Raw genomic sequence first — 22,575 nt, 5'->3', positions numbered from 1 at the left:
ACCTTCGGAATATTTCTAAGATACGTCCCTTTCTCACCACGGAAGCCACGAAAACCCTTGTTCACTCGCTTATTATCTCTCACTTTGACTACTGTAACCTTCTTCTCTCTGGTCTACCTGATTCTCGCCTTGATCCTCTTAAGTCTATCCTCAATGCTGCTGCCCGCCTCATTTTTCTCTCCCGCCGCTCTATCTCTGCGGTCTCCCTCCAACAGTCACTACATTGGCTCCCCATACCCTACAGAATTAAATTTAAACTCCTCACCCTCACCTTTAAAGCTCTTAGTCAATCTTCCCCTCCCTACATCTCCAATCTCATCTCTACCTACACTCCTACCCGCCCCCTCCGCTCTGCCTCTGACCGCCGCCTCACTACTTCACTGATCACCTCCTCTCACTCTCGTCTTCAGGACTTTGCCCGGGCTGCTCCCCTGCTGTGGAACGATCTTCCACGTTCCATCAGGTTAGCATCTACTCTCAAAGGCTTCAAGCGTGCCCTTAAGACTCATTTCCTTATTCAAGTCTATCAGTCCTCCTAACTCTCTTGTCCTGGCTCTCTCCCCTAGTTAGTACCACCCTTTTTTGTGTCTCCCCCTTCCCTTTAGGTTGTTAGCTCTCATGAGCAGGGCCCTCTTTCCTTGTGTGCTCCTTCTACTGTTCCTTCACCCTCTGTACCTCTTGGCCTGCTTCGCTAGCCGTTTTACCTGTTTTATTAAGCTTCGGCCTTCTTCCTGCTGATTTCTACCATCCCTTTCACTATCTGTCAGATATAATCTGATTTGCTTTACCCATGCACCTGTGTTTGTATATATTTGTGTATCATGTTGTGTCTTGGTTCTGTTTTCTGTATATGTAATGTACGGCGCTGCGGACCTTTTGTGGCGCCTTATAAGTCAAAGATAATAATAATAATTCATGTGTGGGGTTGCTTCTCAGCAAAGGGAGTGGGTACAGCCATGAATAAAGACTAGTAGCAAAACATCCTCCAAGAGCAACTTCTCGCAACCATCCAAGAACAGTTTGGTGATGAACAATGCCTTTTGCAGCAAAAGTGGTACCAAGTGCCTTGGGGATCAAAACATCGAAATTTTGGGTCCATGGCCAGGAAACTCCCCAGACCTTAATCCCATTGAGAATTTGTTGTCAATCAAAACCCCACAAATTAAGACAAACTCCAAGCATTGATTAGGCAAGAATGGGCGGCCATCAGTCAGTATGTGGCCCAGAAGTTGATTGACAGCATGCTAGGGCAAATTGCAGAGGTCTTCAAAAAGAAGGCTCAACAGTGCAAATATTGACTCTTTGCATAAACTTAATGTAATTGACAATAAAAGCCTTTGACACTTATGAAATGCCTGTAATTTTACATTAGTATACCATAGCAACATCTGACAAAAAGGTTTAAAAACACTGAAGCAGCCAACTTTTGAAAACCAATACTTGTATCATTCCCAAAACATTTGGCCATGACTGTAGTGTTTTCTCTTTATACATATATATATATATATATATATTTATATATATATATATATATATATATATATATATATATATATATATATATAGAGCCAATATATTCTAGTAGAGAAAAACCCAGTTTCAAAGCTTTTGAAATGTTTTACAATATCAATTTTATAATGTCTGCAGTATTTTATATCACATTTCAAAGCACTGCTTACATTATAGATGCCAACATTTAAAAGTACATTTAGAGGTTATTTTTAGATAAATAAAATGCAACAACAGCAACAGTACCTTGCTTTTCATTGTTATTTTTACCTCTCCGGAATCTACAATAAAAAAGCTATCTGCTCCATCGCCCTGTAAAAAGAACAAAACAAGATTTTAACACTGATTCCAGCAGAAGCACAAATAAGGAACAAATAGACATCTTTTACACATCAACAGCTAAGGATATCAAAGTATAAACAAACTACACTCACACAGAGAATACATTTTTTTGTAGCAATTAAATATCTCGTAAAAAATGGCACCTGTAAAGGGGTGGGATATATTAGGCAGCAAGTGAACAGTCAGTTCTTGAAGTTGTTGTGTTGGAAGCACAAAAAATTGTCAAAGTCGCTCAGATCCTTACACTTGCTAAGGGCCAAATTGCGATGGCTAGATGACTGGGTCAGAGCATCTCCAAAACGGCAGGTCTTGTGGGGTGTTTCTGGTATGCAGTGGTTTGTAACTACCAAAAGTGGTCCATGGAAGGGCACAGTGGCAGAACTACCATTGGTGCAGCAGGTGCAGTGCTCCTAAGCCCGTAGAGATAATGGGGCCGATGGCATGGCAGATGCATAGGGTCTGGGACCCCAGTTCCATCCTCCCTGCCTACCTGCACTGGGGCCCACAGCTCGCTAGTTCGGCCTCTGAAAGGACAACTGGTGAACACGTGACAATGTTCTAGGTGCCCAAGGCTCATTGATATGTGTGGAGAGCACAGGCTAGCCTGTCTAGTCTAATCCCAGAGAAGAGCTACTGTAGCACATATTGCTGAAAAAGTTAATGCTGACTATCATAGAATGGTCCCATGACCAAGCCTCTATAGGTTGAAACATACGTTGGGCTGTGCATCATTAGTGACGTCACAGACCTGGAAATTAGGAGCCGGCAGCGGTGAGATCAACGATCTCTCACGCTGATGAACACTAATTCTCTCTAATGTAGGTGTATAGTGCGAGCGGGGTGCCAGTATTTACAGACTAGTGGAATGCATGTGAGGGGAGCTGATCACTAATAAAATGAGGGGATAACATTCAGCATAACTGGAATGATAGTTCTGTATAGGGAGACAGACCAGTAGAATAAATTTGTAAGAGGAGATATGATTACTATGTACAAATATATTAAGGGTCAATACAGAGAACTTTCAAGGAAACTTTTTACCCCAATGACTATACACTGGACACGCGGTCATCCCCTAAGGTTAGAGGAGAGGAAATGTCACAACCAGCAAAGGAAAGGGTTCTTTACAGTAAGGGCAGTCAAGATAGGGAATTCACTGCCAGGGAAGGTTGTGATGGCAGATACAATAGATATGTTTAAGAAAGGGTTAGACAATTTTTTAGCGGCAAAGTGCATCCAGGGATACGACCGTTAATTAAAATGAAGGATAGTAATGGAAATAGGGAAAAAATAGGACTACAATATTGGGTCTGAAGGGATTTTCCTGATTGAAACAGACTGACGGTTACTTAATCTGGATCAATTTTAAATATAAGTGAGGGACTGCAGGAGATTCAAAATAGGTTAAACTTGATGGACTGGTCTTTTTTCAACCTTATCAACTATGTTACTATGTTAATTACCTACGTCCCTAACTTGAGTTTACCAATATAGGAACTAAACTTGCAGGGATACAAATCAAAAGTATCAGCTTTCAATATATGCAGATACATTAATAGACTCAATTGAGAATATAGTAAACAACCAATGAACTAAGGAATACATAAGCCCGTCCTTGATGGAACTGTTTATGAAACTAGCAAGCTAGGGAAATATTATTGTGAATGTGACACATTTTAGATTAAGTAGTCCTTTATGGACTCATTCTTGATACCAGCAAGTTAAGGAGGTAACAATGAGAAAAGTAATAGATCTCATATTAGGAACTGGATGACCATGTAGATTTGAATAAGTGGGGAATCTTTGAGTGACAAAACGATAGTGCATTCCCCATGTATTATAGTGAATCATGGTGAATCCTGCAAGATAGGGACAGTGGACACAATGTTAAATACCTAACATCTAATGATTGCTACTAATGGACTGTGAACTGTTTGAAGTATTTCAGTGGTTTTACACATATACCATTTTTAATAAACTTTAAACCAAACCCCCTCCCCTCCCTTCCCTCTCCCTCCTTTGAGGGATATTTCCACTGACAAATAATACACAATACCCCTGAAATTGAAAAAATCTCTAAGATAAAATGAACACAATTCATCTATGATGAAATCATGTGTTTTATATTTGAACTTATATCTGTTACCCCAGAATATGGTGTGATATCTAATATACTATAAGATTATGTACCTACTATAATATCAAGTGGAAAAATATTCCAGATATCAGTTTAAAAATATAGTGGGGCAAAATTCCAGATACATATTTACCATTTGTAATAATATTAATAAGTAGCTTATTATCTAAGTCAGAACTAAATAAAACAACACCGCATGCTAGGTAAATATATTACTTTAATGATCACATAAAAATTAAATACAAAAAGAATATTTAGAAATTGGAACATGATAGATATCTGGACAAACCCCAAACAGGTTACAGGACACAGATTTCTTTACGGATATCTCATATTCGACCCACTGAAGGGTCTGGTATCACAATTTTAATTGACTTATTTCTATTATAATTTTTATTTTATATATTTGACTTTTTTGTGACCGGATTAAGAATCGAATTTGGACCTTTAAAGTTATTATAAATAAAAATACTTGTAATGAAAATTAATGAACTGTAGTGCTCTTTGTTCCAATTCTGATCTTGTGGTTAACTATGATAGAAAAGGTGTCAGAACACACGGTGCAGTGGTTTGCTGTATATGGGGATGCATAGCCAGAGACCAGTGCCCATGCTGACCCCTGTCCACCGCCGAAAGTGCCTACATGGGCACATGAGCGTCAGAACTGGGCCATGGAGCAATGGCAGAAGATGGCCTGGTCTAAAACATCACATTTTCTTCTTTTTTTTCTTTCATGTGGACTACCTGGGGAAAAGATGGCACCAGGATGCACTATGGGAAGAAGGAAAGTTGGCAGAGGCAGTGTGATGCTCCGGGCAATGTTCTGCTGGGAAACCTTGGGTCCTAGCATTCATGTGGATGTTACTTTGACACATACTATCTAAGTAAACATTGTTGCAGACCAAGTACACCCCTTCATGGCAACAGTATTTGCAAAAATTGTTCAGGAATGGTTTGAGGAACATGACAGAGTTCAAGGTGTTGACTAGGCCTCCAAATTCCCCAGATCTCAATCCAATCGAGCATCTGTGGAATGTGCTGGGAAAAAAGTCTGAGCCATGGAAGCCCAACCTCGCAGGTAAGGTATATTCAGTTAGCATGATGATCAAGGTGCTTACAATTCTCATAAGTTATGGTGAAATGTATTATACGGCTGCTTGTGTGGACTATAGGCACCCAGCAATTGGCTCTCCTGCTTTAGACCTTTCCTAGTGAATTGTGTTGAAGACAAGTGCTGTGGGAGGACTTCAGAATGAATAAAGTTTGAAGAGATATCGGGCTTGATTCATTAAGGAGAGCAAAGCAAAAAAAGGGACTTTGATCCTAGACAAAACCATATTACAATGCAAGGGGTGCAAATAAGATTATTTTGCACATAAGTTAAATACTGCCTGTTTTTTCATGTAGCTCAAAAATACTTGATAGCTTTATTTTTACACTGAATTTTGAAGTTGATCTAGGTCTAGGACATGCCCTACCCCAACTATAAACCTGTCCCCACATGGTAAATTTACATTCCGCTCCAATTCAAAATGGTTCTGCCAAGGTGCAAAGTTACTCATTTTGTTGCTTTACTTTCCTTAATGAATCAGGCCCATCATGTCTATTATTGGCCAATAAGACAAAAGTACCTGAGCTATGATTTGTTCTCCGTCACAGTAGGTTTTCATGTCTATGACATCCACCACCTTTAAACGTTCTGACACCTGGAGTTAAATTAAAAACATCTGAATATGTAATTATCAGGTAACATTACAATATAAGATTCCCTTTCCCTCCTTGTTAAAAGCAATACTTACTTCTAAAGACTTTAAGAAAGGCAGGGATTCTATAAAATTTTCATACATTCTTCTTTTTTTGGCATTGTTTTTAACAATAATTCTCCGGAAAGTTGCTCTGTCCTTTAGTTCAAAAACAAAACAAAACCCAAACCAAAGAAACAGGGAATTAATCATTCTGTACATAAATTGTTCATGCATATTCATAGTACATACAAAAATCGAAGGAAGAGGAATCAACCTAGGAGGAAGTGTACAATCACGGTCATTGCCACATAGCAGCACAAATGAATGTTCTTACATTCCTCACACTTGAGACTGGTTTCTCTTACTAAAACAGGGGTAAGTAGGCATGAAGGAAAGTAGAAAGCATGCATAGACCATAGATAAAAATGGAAAGGCCGCATCTGTGAAGGCAATTTTGCTAATTCTAAGTGCATTACGGCATTTATGAACTTTAAAAGTGTTAAGAACAACTGTTCTATAACTTTATAATGATAAGGCAATATTACATAATATTATACAATTAAGGACACTTTATTTCACATTTCAATTCATTTCAGAGCATAGCAAAATATACGTTTTCCCCCAAATAGAAAACCAAGTACCACATGACATGCTGTGATTTTTTTCTAAGCCCAGTTCTGGTCTAGGTAATGTTATGCTATAGATTATTAGTAATTATTATTAATATATTGGAGCCTGGATATTTGTAATTTAAGTTATAAGCACAGCCAATTCTGTAGACATTCTAAGTTAGCTCCTTTTAGATTTCCCACTGTGTTCTCAGAAATCAATATATAATATACTTTAGCATGTTACATCATAAAAAAGCACAGAGCCTTAGCATGATAAACCAGGAAAAGGTTGCCTAAGCCTCCTGTAGACAATCATATACCAGTGATCTGAAGCATTAACATTTGAAGGGAGTCTGACATTTTATGGACCCCTGATGAGCCACACACAAAAAATATCATCAATTTTTTATCTGTTTCTGCATCGTAAAAAAATAGCTTCCTCTTACCAGTGGGAAACTTTTAATCCACATAGTGGCATTCCAAATCTCTGCCTTTCACACATCTGCGTACACTGCTGTATATCCTCTCACCCATAGTTCAGTTAAGTATTTGCGCTCCAGATATTTAATTAACATTTAATTAGTTTCAGCTGTCCATATATAAGGCAATTTGAATGACTAATTTGATGACAGACCAAATTGCTGCATTTATGGATACAAAACTACTAGCCATCCAAAATAATAAATGACCGGGATTGATTAATCATAAATTTGGATTGCAGGAAAATCTGGTCAGCCCATGACCATGATTTTCCGATGTGTGCAATTTGTAACTGGGCCACAAATTTTACTTTTTAAATCCTTTGTACCTTGGCCATATTGATATACTGTACATATAACATTTTGCCTTTAAACACACTGCCATTTAAAATTTTGCCTGCAAAGTCACCGAATATCTGCGATTTACAGAAATCGAACCTTAATACATTTACCCCCACGAGTTTCATCAAATAAAAAAAGTGACATAACAAAATGATCAGTAAATAATTATCACTTTAAGCATACCTGCAAAAAGTCTAGGGGGTATATTTACTAAACGGCGGGTTTGAAAAAGTGGAGATGTTGCCTATAGCAACCAATCATATTCTAGCTATCATTTATTTAGTGCATTCTACAAAATGACAGCTAGAATCTGATTGGTTGCTATAGGCAACATCTCCACTTCTTCAAACCCGCAGTTTAGTAAATATAGCCCTAGATCTCCAAACACAATAAGAGGCAGGACTAATCAAGCGCATGAAAGCAATAATAATATAAATAATAATGTGTGTGTAGTTGGGTACATCAGTGCATGGTTTGGGCATGCCTTATTGTCTCCAAATTTTGCACTTTTTAATATTGAGATGTATGTTTTCAGGTTACAAAGTTCAGATTCTATACTAATCATCACATGCACTGTTATTCTATAGTGCTTGAAACAGAACTTACCAGACACCATATTGCTCCAGCAGATGTTGAAACGATTGTTGCAGCTCTAGGTGTGTTGTACATTAATGCCAGCTCACCAAAACTTCCATGGTTATCATAGCAACCAACACATCTTTCCGCTCCATCAACCTTTACATAAATGTCATACATCCCCCTGTTGTATAAAAAAACTCAATGATACACTGTAAAACATTTAATGAAATAAATAAAAGCACCCCATCAATCAAAATGAAAGTATTTTGCCACGTTAAAGCTTAAAACACAAGAGATAACCAGGATATGGTCTGTGAAGAATTGCAGAGCATTTTTAACACTTAACAGTCTATTTACCAAAATGTGGCGGATAAGGCCAATTTCTGATATTGTGGCAATAGAGAACTTCACTTATCATTAAAATATATGAGAGTTAAAGGTTAACATACCGCTTCTCGTGTCACGAGATCTATGCATGCACAGTAGAAATGAACACCAGACTTAGGCTTTCAGTTTCACTCAATAATTTTTTTTTTTTAAAGAAAATAGACTGAAAATATAAAAAAATTGGATATATTTGAAAACTATTGTCAAATGAGAGCATGTTTTATTCAGATAATAAAAGCATTTTGATTACTTTTCTTCTGTTATTGCCAGTGAGAGACAGCATTATCACCAGTGGGGAAACCATTGATGTATAGGGTGAATCCCTATTTCTGGCTAAAACATCTGTTTTCTCCAGATAGGAATTGTTGCCCTTTAATAAATAAACAATTTAGGCTGCATACACACTGGCTAAAATGAGAGATAAAGGCAGCAGCATTCAACACAGAGATCTTTGATCTGTATGGTAAATACAACTGTTGTACTAACTGAAAGCAGGATACACCTGAAATTTTGCAGGTACTATTTTAGGTGCATCCTGTTCATTAGGGGGTATAGAAGTTGTGTTTACTGTAGAGATTGGTGTTCTCCATAGCGGCTACAAAGTAAGGAACCAAATAGAAGCCTATCTATGACACTGTTCCTGTCTGAAAGTGATACGTGTTTCTGGAAGCCACCTGTATTAATGCAGAACTAAGCAGGGAGAAGTCTATGAAACGTGCTGGGCATCACATAACTTTTCAACCACACAAGATGTGTTTTTAATGATGTGTTGTTTGACTTAGGTGCACAAGATGTGCCTAGCAAACATCATGGTAAATATATACCCATGTTATTGAGAATTTTATAAAAAAACAACACACATTTGACACAGGTAGTAAAGATGGCCCCAATATACCCTTATTATGTTATTTAATACATTAAAAAGAGTACAATAATCAGGACACTGGGAGAAATGGTTAAAAATCTATTTCATAAGACAGAGCTTTCACTTGGCTTTGCTTTAGCTTCTTAACCCTGTGCATGCTGAAGTGAAAGACCACAAAGCAAAACTAGCTTGGTAAACAGGAATGTATTAGGGTGTCACTGAGGAGGCAAAACACAAATCACATGATGCTAAATGAGACACACACACACATCTGCATTGTGTGTCCAGTAATAAATGATCCCCACTGCATCATTAAAATAACTACAATTAGATTCTCTACTGAAATATATTGTAGTTTCTACATGAAATGTGAGTTGCAAAAATCCCATTCTCATATGTGTAAATGTGACTAAACAGGTTAATTCACTTCATTTTAAACTGATCTATCACAAACATTTCAGTACTAAGACATGCTGTACTCTTCTATCAGTACCTTGTGAGTCTCTATAGCAAAGTTAATTGTTTTAGCCCATTGATTTGGGGTTAAGAATGGAGTGATGTTTACACCCACTCAGCTCTACTCATAACCGTCCAGCATAAAGAGTGGGAAGGTTTAGGAAGATGTATGTAGGTGTACACTGTTACCAGGGAACATAAGGGGGTTCTAAAACAACAGCTAGAGTAAGATTTAAAGTACTAGGCAAGTTTTTCTTTTTTTTCTGTGCCATTGTTTGGATTCTCAGAATCTAGAGTAGGCTGAGTATGTTAATATGCAGACCCTTTTCTAAAGTGTTAAGAACTATGTACCTGTCAATAACATAAAAGTTGTCCCCGTCATCACCTTGATCAATTATGTGGTCTCCACATTTGACCAATTTCTCGAACATGGCATCTAATACTTGAGAGATCTGTTCCTGTAAAATCAAAAGAAAAAAAACTGCTTAACTCCAGTGTAACAATTGCTCAAAAATCCATTTGTTACAATACATCTGTGTGCATCCACTGTGCTAATCCAGACTCAATTTCATGCTAAAATGTGCTTCTAGGCTTAAAATGTAATATCCTTGGATCAGAGGTAGAATTGTAAAACTGCACTTTAACAGCATTTTATCTTTTAGTAAATTGTGCAGCTTCGAGACCACCAAAAATAGGCAGTTTTACAATACCGCTCGTTAGTAAATTTCCCTCTTCATGTTACAGGGGACAAGATCATTAGATGAGCTCCAAGATGAACATCTAGTGGCGAGTTTCCCATTTTTGCAGGTGGCCGGAAAACTTAGATTTGTACATGTTCTGGGAGGTGGCAGAGATTGTGTGGCTGGTATACTTTCTGTGGGGCACCTATTGCACCAACCAAAAACACTTTAAACGGGTATGAAGAAACCAAGGGTCAGGCTAATGGACTTTTATAGCCCTCATCCTGCTCCACAACTACCATTGGACTTTGATTAATTTAGTGTCTCGAAGCTCAGGATATTTGGGCGCTATTAGCACTCACGTTGTCCAATGCGGTTTAATACTGTACATGTATTTTAAAGTTGTATCACAAATTATGCTATAAATTGTGAATATACAGTATCATCATTTATTTACAACTAGTTCCACAGTGATGTTCAGATAACTTGCGCACATCAGTACCTGCCCCATTAGTCTAAATTCCCTAACATACACACACACACAGACCGAAAGAGAGAGACTAGGGTCAATTTTGATAGCAATCAATTGAGTGTGTCAATGTGATATATTTCTAAATTGTATTATAAATCATAGTTATGTACTTGACATGTATTTAATACTTGGCTAGTATAAGTGACATGTTGTAGTTTAAATGGCAAAATGTGCATTTTTCAGTTTGCAAGTAGATATATTCTAGGTGCATTGACTCTCTATAAGTAAAGCACCATTGTATTAAGATTGTAACCTGTAATTTATGTTGATATCTAATGTAAATGTATCATTGTGTGAAGAATGTCACATGTAATAAGATTAAGCTCTGGAGGCCAGATCAGTAGATATTGCAATAGATTAAAGGGTAATAGGCTATTGTCCACAGTTAACTTCAGGGCAAATCAGTCTTTGCACCTATAGTTAAATGTTAATTAGGCTGATTCTATTGTCTAGGACAAGGCCTAAACTAAACATGCTTGTCCCTGTGATGTGAATGTTATTTAAAATAAAATGTTAATTATTTAATTGTACAATATATGTTATATAGTGTGTATTGTGATGTCATGTATTTGCTGGGGGAGGTGAGGTAAGCGTAAAAGGAAGAAGTTAAGTTTATGTTAAGTAGTAAGCAAGCTCTAGAGAGCTTGAGTGAATAACATCTGATGCAAGTGGGGGAGACGCTTGTCAGCACAGATCGAGGGACTCGAGTGTTAAGGGTACTAAGCAGGAATCTAAGTTCCATTAGTTCGGAGTGCCTTTGGTGACCGTGCTTTGTGTGAGTCAACATCCCAAGTCAAAACACAAAGGGCTGTTATCGGTTAAATTGCAGCACCATGTGTGAAGAGATGCTACCAAGCAACTTGCCATCACAAATCCAGAGACACTGAACTGCCATCTGCAGGGCGCTGTTGCTCACCTGGCTATCTGGTATTTGCTGTTTTATGTTAAAGTACACCTTCAGTACTAATAACAAGGTGTTGAACCTGCACCTGACATTGGTCTGAGTGATCTAAAGGACCCCGTATCCTCACAGCGGGAAAACACATTTTTATGTGCATGAATTCCAATGTAATAAGCTTTCATACATACATACATACATACATACATACATACATACAAGACTGACATGCAATAAAGCAATCTTTTTTTACACTGCACATTCCAATCTCAGCCTGCATCCTGAAAATGGGTATGTAAAGCATTTGCACGGGAGCATTTTGCAAAATGGGAAGTGAACGCGCACATATGTATGTAGGTGAAAAGGTGCATAGGTGCCTAATTACATGTAAACAAGCCTTTATTGTAGAAATAAAGAAAGGATACCTGGTTCCTGTCACACTACAATGTAGAATGCTGGTGTGACAGGAACCAGGAATCAAAATAGATTATTATGTACAGAGAAATGCACAGGCTAAATGACGTGACTTGTAGGCAGTTTGGCATTAGTCTTACAAATAAAATTATGAGTCTGATATGCATACAAATATTACATCAAAACAGGTGCTACAGCTTAAAATACTAGAAATGTATTTCATCTGCGAACATCTGCTCCTCTGTAATTAATGCTATCTTGCTCCTAAACACATGCGTGGAAGTCTAGCCCCACTTGTGCATATTTTAGGTGCACATCAGAACCAAATCTGCATTTACACTTGTGCAGTGCAAACACAGTATATACAGACATTTTGTGGCCTGGACCAGTATTCATAAAAATGCAATCAGTTCACTAGGAGACAATTTAAGAACTACAAACGCTTTTTGTTGTTCAAACACTTTTTATTAGTATTAAGGTGGATAAGCACTCATTGTGAGCTTTTACCCACTGGCCAGGAAAGGTGAACAGTTATTCATGCAAGGACAGGTCTGTGAAATGAGGAAATATTAGTACACAATGCAATGGTACACATGACACCGATCTTAAAAAGACCACATTTCCTGCACCCAAATTTCAACTTTAGAATAATGTAATAAGAATGCCTAGACATGTGTTACTGACACTTTAAAATACTATTTCACAATCTGTCTACAACTGAATGTAGAAACACAACAAAATGGTACTCAGGGATTCCAAATAAAGGGTTTTCAACCTCTAACTCATTCTTCCTAAAGTTGTATATGTATTCTTGTGGCGACAGGTGGTTCTGGATTTTTACTGACCAATACTTTATTTTTCTTACTGATGGGTGTAACAGTGATGTGTTTTTAAAGACGATCAGTAAATTTTACTGACCAATGATAAGCCTGACTAAACCTCCAAGAATATTGGCAGAGGTGATTGTCATGGCTTCCCAATTCCAGGCTTCCCACGACCTGTGCAGGTTCGAAAGCCTTATTATCATTTAGACATTTTATATAACAGCATAACAAAAATACTTATTGCATAAATCACAACAATTCATAAAAGGTCACTGTAACATTAAAACGTGTAATTCATAATTTGTCCTCTCAGAACGGACATCTTATGAATTACACGCTTTAGTTTTAGTTTTATGAATTGTTGTGATTTATGCTGTTGTGTTAAGAGGACTGTTTTGATCTTTTTTCCTACTGTATTGTAAGTATTTAGAAGCGCTTGATCCACCCTTTTTTTTTTTTTTGTAATTGTGTTCATTGCAGTTTGGTGTTACTGCGGAGGGTGAGTACAGGTTGCATCCATATGGTGCGCCTGTAGAGTATGCAACCATTGTATTCAATTGTTAAACATTTGTATGTCATACACTTCACTACAGGGCATAAAATGACTATAAATACACTGCCACCACCACTTTGGTAAATAGTTTAACTAAGGAAACATAGTTCACCCCCAATACTGAATTACTTCTATAAAGTACACATCTAGCAAACTAAATCCAACAGGCCTCAACAACACAATACTTAAAAGGTGCAATCTCACAGATATTGTTTTACACCTCTAACACGAGGCTGATGACTTTTCCAGGAGGTTGCACTATAACTCAGTGTTCCCTTTGCAAAAAAAAAACGCTCTATGAAAATTTATATGGCTGTCACTGGGAAAAAAAAGGTGTCTAGCCCCTGAGCCAGTCAGGAAGCTTCTCAGGGGTCACGTGATGGTAGACATCACTGCTCACTTCATCATAATCCTTGCAACTGTGGCTGCCATGGTAACCACACGACACTTGACAAACTGTAAATAATTGGGTGGGGTACGGTAACACAGCCATGTTGAAACCAACATCGTTTTAAACAAAAGAGGAATAACGATGGGTACCAGCCTTACACTAATAAAATCACTACTTACCATATGCGAGACATGAACTTTGTCCGAAGGTTCAAATCACTGTGCACTGTCAAATCCGAATGCCCTAAACAGCTACAGTAGCAAATGACGTAATTTACTATGGACACACTGAAAATGCTGCTTTTAAAGCGCCAATACACGGACCCCACGCCTGTATTCCATTATACATGGCGTGGGGTCCGGGTATTACACAGTCATTTCAACCTTCGGACAAAGTTCATGTCTCACATATGGTAAGTAGTGATTTTATTAGTGTAAGGCTTAAACCCATCATCATTCCCCTGTCATTTAAAACAATATCAGGGTTTACATGGCCGTGTTAATGAGTACCACCGAAATAATTTCTATTTACCAAGAAAAAAAAATGAACAACTCCATGTGTCTTCTTACAGATAAACATAACGATTTATGTTAAAAAAAAAAATCTAAGAAAGCTGATTTTTAAGGATAATTAGTATTATTGTTATTATTGATTTATAAGTGCTCTGCAGTGCCAGACAGTGGGAAAACAGAGCATACAAAAAACAGGGACATACACGGTTGACAAAATAATTACATATGCAAACACAAAATGGTAGGGAGGGGTCCACTCATAAGAGAGCTTACAGTCTAGTGGGAAAAGGGAACAGCTGAGACAAGAGAAGCATAGGTGGTGACTAAGTAGGCTCTACTAAAGGATGTAAGTTTGCAGAGAGGATTAAAGATTTGGAGAGTCTGGGGAAGAGTATGATCAGGCATGGTAGGCAATTCTATAAGAGCAAGGGAAAAGATTTGTAGGCGGTGATCATAGAAGAGGTGAGCCCCAGTTCAGCGGGTGCTCTAAGACAGCATGATGGAGAGTATTTTGAGATGAGATTTGCGATGTATGAAGAGGTTGTATTGAGGGCTTTGCAGGTGAGGATAATTTGAATTGAGACTCTGGAGGAGATGAGGAGCCAGTACAGGGACTTGAGCTGTGTGGCGAACATGGTGCAGCAATTGAGAAAGAGGTCTTGCTGTAGTATTTGGGAATGATAGAGATTGCAGTTGTCAGGTGGGGACAAAATGAGAGAATGGTTGGTTGCATCTTGGGTAAGGTAAGGGTATATTCTAGCAATGCTTACAAGGTGAAGGCGACAGGCCAGTGAGAGAGACTGCATGTGAGGAGTAAAGCATAGTCAAGGGCGAAACCAAAGCAGCAGGCTTGTTGGGCAGATGAACTTGTGGTGGTAAGAAGGAGATGAGACGGTAGTTAGTCTTAGAGGAGAAATGAGTAATGCACACGTTTTACTGCGTGACTTTTCCTCCTCCCCTGGCTGCTTAATCACCATGGACACCTCAGGGAAGCAGGCGCGGGCTGGGAGAGGGATGGCCGGGGGGCACACAGGCGGCCGCATCATATGACAGGGGATGTGGCTACGTCACCAATGACCTGGCCGCATCCCCTGTCATGTGATGCGGCCGCCTGTGCGCTGACACGGCCGCATCTGATGTCTGCCTACCCCCTGCCCTAATAGCCGTCTGACCCAGCGGCCCGGGGCGCAGTCCGCCCGCCCCTGCAGGGAAGTCTCCTGATTGGCTCCCTGTGCCATATACTGCACAAAGCTCCATGCTGTAGTAGGTTCAGTCCTGGATACAACAGAAAGTCACAGAAGGAGGAGAAGCAGATTTGGGTGGTGCCAGAGTAGAAGTGGTACCAAAAATAAATGAGCAAATGAGTTTACCAAGAGAAGAGGTGTACAGTGAGAAAAGCAGCAGATGGTGAGCATAGCCCTGGGGGACAACAACAGATAGTGGGAGTGGAGGAGAGGATTTCAGAGATCGAGACACTTAAGGAGTGGTTGGATAGATAGCACATGAGTCATGAAAGAATTATGCTATGAAGGCTGTAAGTAGATAAATGATCACTTTTGCAAGGAAAGTCTCATTTGAATGTCAGGGGTTGATATCCATTGCAGACAATCAGGAATGGAGTGAGAGATGGGGAGAAAGGCGTTTTGTACACATGCCCCTCAAGTAGTTTGTAGGCAAAGTGGTGGAGAGAAGTAGATGGAAAGAGGCTACTTCAGGAGATGGTTTATTCAAGATTTGTAAGATAAGCGTTTGTTTAAAGGAGAATGGTATTGTGCTAGTGGAGAGAGAGAGACAGGTTGAAGGATGTTATGCAGTGGGAGAGAGGGAATGGAGAATTTAAGAGCGAATTGTGCTGAGGGGCAGGTTGTGGAGTGAGATGATGAGAAGAGTGCAGAGACATCATCCTCAGCTACAGAGGTCAATGAACTGGGGAGTGTAGGAGATGGGTGGGACATGTGGGTGTGTGACATGAAAAGATATACTGTTGAATGGTGTTGATTTTGGTTTTTCGAGTAGGTGGCAAAGTAATAAGCTGTAAAGAAAGTAAAGCGGTAGAAGACTGTGGGTATCAGAGAAAAGAAGGTTTGCTTGACAAGTGTTAGAATAGCTGTAAGATTAAAAGATTTGTTTATAGTGAAGGAAGTGGTAATGAAGTGAGTTTTCTTTCAGAGATACTCATCAATGCGGGAGCACTTGTGCAGGTAACAATTATTTTTCAGGTGCAATAGTTGAGGTTTGGATCACTGATAACACTGTGTGGTAACTAGAGCTTTTTGTCTATGGCTGAAGTGTATGTGCATAAAAAGAGGCAGCCTGATCAATGTAGGACACAGTAGTTTTAGGAGAGTGGTGTAGTTTTAGTAATGACGAGACGTACATTGGATAAAACAGTATTTAGTTGTTGCTGCATGCGTGTGGATTAAGATACAAGCAGGTAAGGATGAGGTTGGAGGAAAGGAAGTTGTGTATGGAACGAAGTAAGGTAGAACTGGATAAACTAGAGATGGAGCAGAAGCTGGAAAGGATGAAGTCAAGGGAGAATTCATAGTGGATGAGAGATGAAGTCCACTGAGGAAAACCAAAGGAGAAAGTAAGTGAAAGAAGTTTTGTGGCGATAGAGACAGTGGAGTTGCCAACAGGAGTTTGAATCACCGAGTAGTAAGAGTCAGTAGGTCAAAAGAATAGGAAATAAGTGAATCAGACAAAAAATGTCAAGGAATTGAGAGACTGGACCTATACAGCAAAAAATGCCGGTCGAGCATGGACAGTGTACAACTCCACCACCTTGTCTGTCTCTGGGTTTGGGAGTGTGCTGTCGAAGTCGTATAATTGGATGAACGAAAGTATATTGGTTAATATTGTTTTGCCGTGCGTTTGCGATCTGTACGCCACGTAACACGTTGCATGGTGCGATCGCACGGTAAAATACACACACGCACACACTCGCATTACAACATTTAGTTATTTATATAATTCATATTCATATTGGTTCCGTTACACTGTAATTTATGAGCAGATAGTATTTGGTTTATTATTAGTTTATATAATATGATTATATGTACATTTTAGTGTTATTAAAGGTTTAGGTTATAGGAAAGGTGTCATGTCTGATATCATATTGATCCCCTATTCATCAGCAGCTGTCCGGTGCAGTCGGCGAAGAGATCGCACATTGCATACTTTAGTTATTGATATTAGGGAATAAACCTTTGTATGATGCTGGCTATGAAAGGAGCAGACCCCCTGGAGAGATGACCCCCACCTTTGGATTCCTTAGATTGAATCAGCCTATGACCTGTTTACCCTGGAGACATCCTTTGTCTGGACCTATAGAAGCAAGCTACGTCATCTCTATTGTTCACTGTGTAACACTGTACTGTATATAATCATAGCTGCACCCCCACGGCCCTCAGTCAACTCTGACACAGTATTCTAAGCAGATATACTGTCCATTGGGTCCTGTGGATGCGCAGCGAATGCATGCAATAAGAGCGCGGTATGTATGTATCTTTTGGTATTGGCTGTACTGTATCATAATATAATAATGTATTGAATTGTCGACTATTTACATCTGCTAAAATAAATCACTTTGTGCGTTAGAAACACAATACAATCGTTTGGGCAATGCTTATTTGAAAACGATAGAATTACTTTAATAATTTGGGGGCTCGTGAGTTTAGGAGGTTACGTTATCTGAAGGTACGCAACGCTTGCGGCTTTCGGTTGCTCAACAAAGGGTGGATATTGACGGACGCGTCTCATACAGGAAAGAATGCAATGTGTTCAAAACCTGTTGTCCATTTTGTGTTGAGAAGCCGAATGTCCGCAGTTGTGTAAACTGAAGGAACGCTAACTAGACTCTAGGGACAAGAAAGAAAAATGTTTCTTTTTATTGTCGTTTTGCGTTTTAAAGGGTATAGCATTGCATAGAGTATGTGTATTTCCTGCATTGAGTATGTGTACTTCCGGTATTGTTGCCACGTGTGTAAACAGTCATGATCATAGTCTGTTATCTATGCATAGTGTAATCACTTGGTAAAATCTCTGAAAGAATAGTGCCATTGTTTGGGAAATGTATTTTCTGTACAGAAAACAAAGGTTATGTGTGTGTATGTGAATGTTATTTATACATAAAGGCAAAAGTATACTGGTAACTATAGGCAACTATAGGTTTTTACACGTGCGCCTAATACTAATCATGATGTTTACTGATAACTAGTTTGAGCGGTGCGATTCGACCGCATGGTAAGGCCGTGATTGAGTATTGGGAGGAAAAGCGTGGAACTGTTAAAAATTGATAGCGCTTTAGTTCAGGTGTGTCTGACGGGGCATGGTAAAAAAAGGTGACCTGACAACAAAGGTTCTGTTCATCGGGTGAGCAGGATATAAAGAGACCTTTGTGTGAAGTGGTGTTCTGTTCTGATTAAGAGCAGGTGATAAAGAGACATCACAGAGTATACTTGGCAGGTATACTCGAAGCGAAAGTAACAGGTTTTCGCGGCATTCCCAAATATTAATCGCAAAGCTTACTGATAGATAGTATCCGTAAGCGGTGCGATCGGACCGCGTGGTTGATTTAGTGCAGCCGAGATTGCGACTTGGGAGATGTGGGAGGAAATACGCTGCAACCACCGATATTCTTGACTGATATCGGTTGCTAACAGTGGTAAAGTACTCAAACTAGGAAAGGCATTGATAAGGGGACGTACCTGTTGAAAACGTCCACGAATAAAAAATCTCTAGTAAGTTCTGTTTGAAAGGAGAACAAGCAAAAGTCTTTTTGTGTAGCGTTGAGAAATAGGTTGTTTTTACAATGGATACGAAGCAAATGCTAGAGATAGTTCATGTTGTGCTGCCTAATGAATGGCCGGTTGGTTCGGCAAAGTATGTTATGTATAATAAATACGGTGCGTATGCAACGGCATACTGCGACAAATGGGTCAAGTTGACCCGGGAGTGTGTGAAACCTTTCCGAAACATAGGTAGTCTTGACTCAGAGGTGTTAAATAATGTTAGAGATAAAGTGCGGTTGATTAAATCAACAAAAATGAGAATTGAACATGATGACTGTTTAAAATTGTGGCAACAAGAAGGGTACACGTGGCAAGGAAGCGCGTGCTCAGCGGAAGTAAGCGTACCGGAAACAAGCATTCCGGAAGTGTGCGTTGCAAAGCGTGGCGAACTGAGCGCAAACACGCCCCCGACAAATTCGGTCGGGGCGGATAGTACAGCCAATACCAAAAATGTAAAAACTGTCACTAGTAACTTGTATGTTGTTTTAAGTAATGTTAAAAGTAATGTTTCAGGACAAAGAAAAGGAACGATCCCACCAGCAGGGGCAGCGGCTGAAAGTGGTGAGAATAATGTAAAGGTTAACACAGGGGGAGACATCCATTGTACTGCAGCAGCAATTTCAGCAACTAGTTCAGAACATAGTGATTTGGTAGACTTACATCCTGTCTGCACAACAGCAGTTCCCAATGGGAAAGCGGACAGAGATGGTGACATTCCCTTAAAACATGTAGCAAAGCATGATCCATGGACTAGGTCTGAAATGTTTTCAATTTTGTCTGATTTCCCTGATCCTAGGAAAGATTTGACCAAATGTCAGAAGTTTATTAGATATTATGGTAATGTGTACGAGCCAACTAATAACGATTGGCGAGTAATGTTGAAGGCCTGTCTTCCTCTCAATACTGATATACAAAAGTTCATTAAGGATTGTATGTTGGAGGAGGATAAATCCTTAACCGAGGATGATAATCAGGACAATAATAGACGTATAATCACACAATTGGCTATATATTTTCCAGCGATAGTGGACTGGAGTAAAATTTTTACTATCAAACAAAAGGACAGTGAAAATGCAACAGACTATTTTTGCAGGGCTCTGATAGCGATGGCCAAATATACTGGGGTTCCAGACATAAAGGATAATGTACACTACAGGGAGGTTGCTGTTTCAGTTCTAATGGATGGCCTCAGGGAAAACTTGAAAAGAAGGGTGCAAGCTTCATTACCAAACTGGATAGGAATCACTGTAAGTGCTCTCAGGGAGTCAGTTATAGGACATGATAAAAGTATAAATAAACAGAAAGAGACAATGAGTAATAGGGTAATGACGGTAAGTATCCCAGCACAAGAGGGACTGCACACACGGCCACCAGCATACGACCCACATAACAGGAAACCTAGAATATTGAGATGTTACAATTGCAGAGAAGGACATATTAGGAAGGATTGTAGGAAAGAAAAACACAATCCTAGAGGAGGGTCACATAGACACCCACAGAGGTTTTCAAACAGACATCTGCACACCTCACAACAGTAAATGTTTGAGGGAGAACCATAGTCAACTAAAAAGAGGTTAGGTCAGACCTGTAGTCCTACAACCAGGTGGGGTAAATAATAACCTGTGGTAAGTATTAGTGTGTACGTTTAGAAAGAACAAAAAACGATTTAAAAAGTAATCTTTGTTGATTTTGCTTTTTTGCTTGTTTGTTTATGTTGTCAAATGCTTGCTTTTCTGATCGCTGGCCGACGGTAAAGAATGGAAATGTTTGTTTTGTTTGCTGTTTTGAGATAACTATCTTGTTTTCCTCTTACAGATAAAGGGTACATAGAAGAAATATAGACTTAGTGTTTACAGGGGTGGGATAGAAAAATAGAAAGATTACTCTTGAAAGACTAATTAACAATGGCTCATTGGAACACTCTTTGTTTCAGGCTGCAGTGACTCATGATAATTTGTTTGGCTGAGAATCATTATCCAAAAATGAAGTATGTACATACTTTGCTCCAAAATATCATTTTATGTATTTCGGAGAAAATATGAGTCACTAAGAGTAAATATTTTATTTCTCTATCATAAGTTAGGAAAGTCAGTTGAAAAGGTATGTAGTTAATGTTATACCGAGTTCTTAATGAACAAATGACGGACGACACTGGATTGCACGGTTAAGACCCCCTAGTCAAGTAGGGGGAGGGATCATAGTTAAAGGAATACAGCCATTTTCCCATAGAGTCCAATCCAGCTGTCATTTTTTTCTGTAAAGATCTCCCTTTCTGCATGTACGTTTGTTTTCAAACCTTTTTATTCAAATCTTTGCATTCCTATTATTCATTGCTTTCTTATTCCTCATTCTTCACATCCATGCTAGTCTCTCTCTCTGCTCTGGTAGAGATAAAATCAGACAGACACAGTCTCATCAATGGGGCGAAGACATATTTTTATTTTTTTACATAAGACAAATTCATAGATACACACACACACTGTATTAACATGAGTTACAGAAACAGTCAGGGGTTTTGTTTTCATGTGTATAGAAACTGCTGATTTTAAGCAGAAAGGTTCTGTTGTGGATATACGATTCATGTTTTATAGATTGCATATCGGTTTCGTTTTTTTTGTTTTTGTTTGTGCCTCCTCTACAAAAATGTACCTTTATATGGATGCACAAAGGGTGGGGAGGACAGGAGGACAGAAGAATGCTAGAGGTTAAGCACACAGATATGCATCTCTGTATAGAACATTGGAGTAGGATTTGTGCCACAAGATACGACATAATGTGAAACCCTAGAAAATGTAGAATTTTCGTGTTTTCTATATTTTTTCACTGTTAGACAGACATGTACTGGGTACTGTTATATTTGAAGAAAGTGTTATAGAAATAGACCCCTTTGTCTTTCTCACTTAGTCAAGTAGCTGAATGTGAGGTACTGAGAAGGGCATGTGAGTTGGCAGAGGGAAAATCGATTGATATACATTGGCCTTCAGCATTTTTCTAATCTAGGGGGCGATGTTGAGGTGACTAAGAAATCTTTTTATAGCAATACCAGCACATGATTAGGACACTACAAAGAGGACTTTATACAGTGACACAGTTACCCACTGAAGTAGCTGCTAGTAAAGTCCACGCTTACACACACGACAATACATGGCTGTCACACGAGGGCGAAGATAGCTCTTAAATAGACAGCAGGATTTTATGTGACAGCTAACAAATCTATGTTTTGTTTTGTTTTTCGTTGTATTGGTTTAGTTTTAAAATATGAACACACACACACACACACACACACACACATGCACGCATACAAATATTGGTTAATACATGAAGATTTGTGTTACCTGAAGAATTAACTGTCTGGAAGGTGAAGAGATGTGGTGAGGAGTCTGGTGGACTCTGGAGAGATGGACAAGGTAGACCAGTAGTTCCCAGAGTGTATCTCCCAGTCCCAGAGGAGGCAGCAAATGGTCTGGCTCAGCTGGGTACATAAGGTATGTGCAAGCTGGTAAGAGTATATTGGGGTGCACCAGAT

The 22,575-nt window shown here is 39.0% G+C and overlaps 1 protein-coding gene across 2 annotated transcripts in view; it reads right to left on the bottom strand.

Moving 5' to 3' along the window:
- Nucleotides 1-22,575, bottom strand: part of PRKAR2B (protein kinase cAMP-dependent type II regulatory subunit beta) — a 117,328-nt gene that overhangs the window by 12,551 nt on the left and 82,202 nt on the right. For both annotated transcript variants that reach the window (XM_075208798.1, XM_075208797.1), the window contains exons 6-10: nt 9,804-9,910; nt 7,772-7,925; nt 5,788-5,889; nt 5,620-5,694; nt 1,756-1,821 (exon numbers count right to left, since the gene is read on the bottom strand). In XM_075208798.1, coding sequence (XP_075064899.1) covers nt 1,756-1,821; nt 5,620-5,694; nt 5,788-5,889; nt 7,772-7,925; nt 9,804-9,910 — 504 coding nt within the window. The remainder of the gene's footprint in view (nt 1-1,755; nt 1,822-5,619; nt 5,695-5,787; nt 5,890-7,771; nt 7,926-9,803; nt 9,911-22,575) is intronic.

The sequence above is a fragment of the Mixophyes fleayi genome, chromosome 4 (genome assembly GCF_038048845.1).
Source record: "Mixophyes fleayi isolate aMixFle1 chromosome 4, aMixFle1.hap1, whole genome shotgun sequence".
NCBI lineage: Eukaryota > Metazoa > Chordata > Amphibia > Anura > Limnodynastidae > Mixophyes > Mixophyes fleayi.
The sequence above is the reverse complement of the archived record's forward strand: the minus strand, read 5'-3'. Positions and strand labels throughout refer to the sequence as shown.